The sequence below is a fragment of the Nematolebias whitei genome, chromosome 2, assembly GCF_014905685.2.
Source record: "Nematolebias whitei isolate Nwh7 chromosome 2, NemWhi1, whole genome shotgun sequence".
Classification (NCBI taxonomy): Eukaryota; Metazoa; Chordata; class Actinopteri; order Cyprinodontiformes; family Rivulidae; genus Nematolebias; species Nematolebias whitei.
The window spans coordinates 37,344,261-37,348,062 of NC_056499.1; the positions used below are offsets into that span (position 1 = coordinate 37,344,261).

Here is a 3,802-nt window from a genome sequence, read left to right on the forward strand (position 1 = left end):
TATATATATTTATATATATATATATATATAAATTTATAAATGGTAATCTATTTTAAATGGTAATCTAGTGTAAGGGACTTGTTAAATAATAAGGCTTTGTACTTGCTCTATAATACAATTATAGTTCCGCATTTAATTTATTGTGTAAATGTTTGGGGTACAGCATGTAAGACAACAACTAAGCCTATTTTTATTTTGCAAAAAAAAGCTGTAAGAATTATAATGAGGAAAAATTATTGTCATCCTTCTGGTACTCTATTTTGTCAATTGAAATTACTTAAGTTTTATGATTTGGTTGATTATAATATTCTTTTACTTATGTTTAGAGCTCAGAATTACTCACTACCATCACACATTCAGAACTATTTTGTGAAAAGGACCAGTAGTTATAATTTAAAGGGAATATAAATGTTTGTTAAACCTAAGTACAGAACAAGTTTAAAGGGTAGATCTACTACAATAAGAGGAATTGATCTTTGGAATGGTTTGGAGGACAATGTAAAAAAAGCGAAGTCAATACTAACATTTAGGAAAATGGTTAAAACTATTTTGTTAAAGAATTATATTTAGTTGTTTCTAATTTAACAAATTATAAAGGTATTTTGATGAGACTATTCTTTTGTATTACAATAAGCAAACTAATGTTTGAATTGATTGTTTGAATTTGATTGTTTAATAGGGAGCAGATATAATAAGAAATGTTTTCTTCTTCTGTTTCCTTTCATTTTAGGTTTTTTGTTTAATTTTTTTCTTTCTAAAAATTGTCATTGTTTTTATATGAAATGAATAAATTTACAATACAATACAATTTTTATGGTGGCTGTGGCTGAGTAGTTGGAGCAGTTGTCCTCCAGTGCAAGAGTTGGGGGTTCAAATCCACCAGCAGTCATATGCCGAAGTGTCCCTGGGCAAGACACTGAACCCCTCACTGCCTCCAATGTGTGTCCATCTGTGAATGAATGTGATAAAGCTCTGATTATTCTTTGTATAGATCTAGTAGAGTGCAGCATGAATGGGTAATAAATAAAAACCTGGGAAGCCAAGAAGTGAACTAAACTTTGACTCAACCATCGTTTCCTGTGAACACACACACACACACACACACACACACACATGAAACGCCTGTACAAACACACTTTGTTGACTCCAGGAGACACAGGAAGTAGGTGGGAAGACAAAGGAGCTGATGTGGAAGACACCGTACTTTTAGACAATGGAGGCAGAAGGTGTGATTAGGATGGACTGAGGGGTTAAATCAACACATTTAGACGTGACATCATGCCTGTTACAAACAACACACTGACAACTAGCATTATTTCAACACAGTGACCACACTACAGACGGTGTTCTCAGCGTAAATTGCAGGTGCATCTAAAAAAATTAGAACATTGTTGAAATTTCTTTTTTGTAATTTCACAAAGTGAAACTCATATATTATAACGATTCATTACACATAGAGTGAAATTTTTCAAGCCTTTATTTCTTATAAGTTAGATGATTATGGCTTACAGATAATTAAAATTCAGTTTCTCAGTAAATCAGAATATTCCAGCTTTTGGTTCCTTTGTCAGTGTGTCAGGAGACAACTCATGCTGGAAAATGAAATCATCTCCATAAAGCTCGTCAGCAGACAGAAGCATGAAGTCTCTATAATGTCCTGGTAGAGGTTGCGTTGACTGGACTTCAGAAAACACAGTCGACCAATGAATCGGTTCTTCTCACCCTGAGCTTTTCATTGTACTGTTAACCAAAAAAACACAACTTGAACTTGACCAACACCAGCAGAAGCCAAGGACCCAAACCATCACTGACTGTGGAAACTTCACTCTGGACTTCAAGCAACGTGGATTCTGGACCTTCCTCCAGACTCTGGGATCTTGATTCACAAAAATTGACTTTCATCTGAAAAGAGGACGTTGGACCACCAAGCAACAGTCCAGTTCTTCTTCTTCTCAGCAGGTAAGACACTTCTGCTGTTGTCTCTGGTTCAGGAGTGGCTGGACTTAAGGAATGAGACATTTGTAGCTCATGTCTAGGAGTTCATCAGCTGATCAGGGTGTGACACCAGGAGTTTATAATATTCTAATTTTCTGAGACACTGAATTTTGTTTTTTCATATCTGTAAGCCATAATCATCACAATTACAAGAAATAAAGACTCGAAATATTTCACTGTTTAATGAATCTACATAATATATGACTTTCACTTTCTGAAATGATTGGCAAGAATAATTGAACATTTTTATGATATTCTATGTTTTTATAGATGCACCTGAATATCTCTCCAATACATGAATAGCAAATAATAATAGAAATAACAGTAATAATACAGTATTAATAAACCATTTCTGTAATTTGCAGTTAAAGTTTATTACAAAATCCTGAAGAGCAGACAAGAAAAAAATCATGAAGCAACAAAATTCACACAATATTTTCCTCATATCGATAGGTAACGTGTCCTGGACTAATATTTTGTGTGCAAAATTTGTGACCGAAGTCTGACCACAGCATTTGTTTGTTTGAAGAGCCGAAGTGACTTAAAAAAGTTTAAATGGAAAACTTAGGTATTACCTTTTTTTCTAAATCATACAAGAAACATGTACAGAACGAGTTTCGCATAACTCACATGTGGAAATCACATACATGAAGTTCACAGGTTTATTTACGAACGACACAAAGTTCTCAGACCACGCCCACTAATTAATATGACTTAATCGGCACCTGTGTTAGAAGCTGTTTTAAATTAAATATGTGGAAATGAAAAAAAAAAAGCATTATATTTTTATGAGAGTGACAGCACTGTTCTCTGTAGTGAGAAGTAGGGAGCAGGTGGAAGAGAGTCTGAAGAGGTAGAGATTTATTCTAGAAAATAAGAATAAAGGTCAGCAAGCAAGAGAAAATAATGCTTAATTTTCCAACACTATGTTTTATTTGCTAATGTGTTTATCCACAATCCAAAACCAAATGTTATGCTACTACATCAGATTTGTGCCACAGTGGAAAGATAACTACCCTAAAAGGTTAAAGACCGTGTTTGTACTCGCTCACTTTCAAGCAGTAGAACACAAAGATGACTCTTCTATTCTGACTTACCAAAGCAAACAGGTATCTCTTGTAAAATAGGATTAACTTTTATAAATAAAGGTTGAATGAAAAAGAAAAAAAACAGAAGTCAAGTCCACAGTGGGTAAGAGGACCTGTGTTTACATGACCATTAGCAAGTGTTTGGGTCGAAGAAGCCATTCTCTGCTGCATGCTGTCATGGCTATTTGCTCTGACAAGGCTTAAAGACTATAATTACACTGGCAGAGGAGGAAATGTCAATATTTTCTGACGAGAAGAGTTAAGAGCTGCTGAAAGCCGTTTCCTACACACGATTAGACGGACTGCTTTTCAAACTGGTTGGGTCAGAAGACAGTGGACAGAAGTGACCAGAGGATGGCCAGTTGTAAAGCACAAGAAACATCAACAACATCAGGCCTAAATTAATACCTTGATTACAAATATTTAACTGGCATTTTTAAAATCATCATTGGCCATTTGTGAGCTAAAGGAAACATTAAATCACGTGTATGTAGATTTAATAAAAACAAACGTTAGTAGTGTGAATTAGTACGTGTTAAATTACGCTGTGGAATTACAGGGAAAGTTAAAAAGAGAAGCGAAATATGGACGTAAGAGAACAAATTAGAAATGATTAATCGATAGACTAAATAATGTTTGAATCAATCAATCAATGATTAGTGTTCTCTTTATACCTCTCTCTCTCTCTCTCTCTCTCTCTCTCTCTCTCTCTCTCTCTC

General features: G+C 34.6%; 1 protein-coding gene across 1 annotated transcript in view; it reads right to left on the reverse strand.

Annotated features, from left to right (window-relative positions):
- Positions 1-3,623: 3,623 nt before the first annotated feature.
- LOC119426800 (D-glucuronyl C5-epimerase B) overlaps positions 3,624-3,802 on the reverse strand; it is a 92,068-nt gene continuing 91,889 nt past the window's right edge. The window contains exon 4 of the mRNA XM_037694384.1: positions 3,624-3,628. Within this exon, the coding sequence (XP_037550312.1) occupies positions 3,624-3,628 (5 nt within the window). The remainder of the gene's footprint in view (positions 3,629-3,802) is intronic.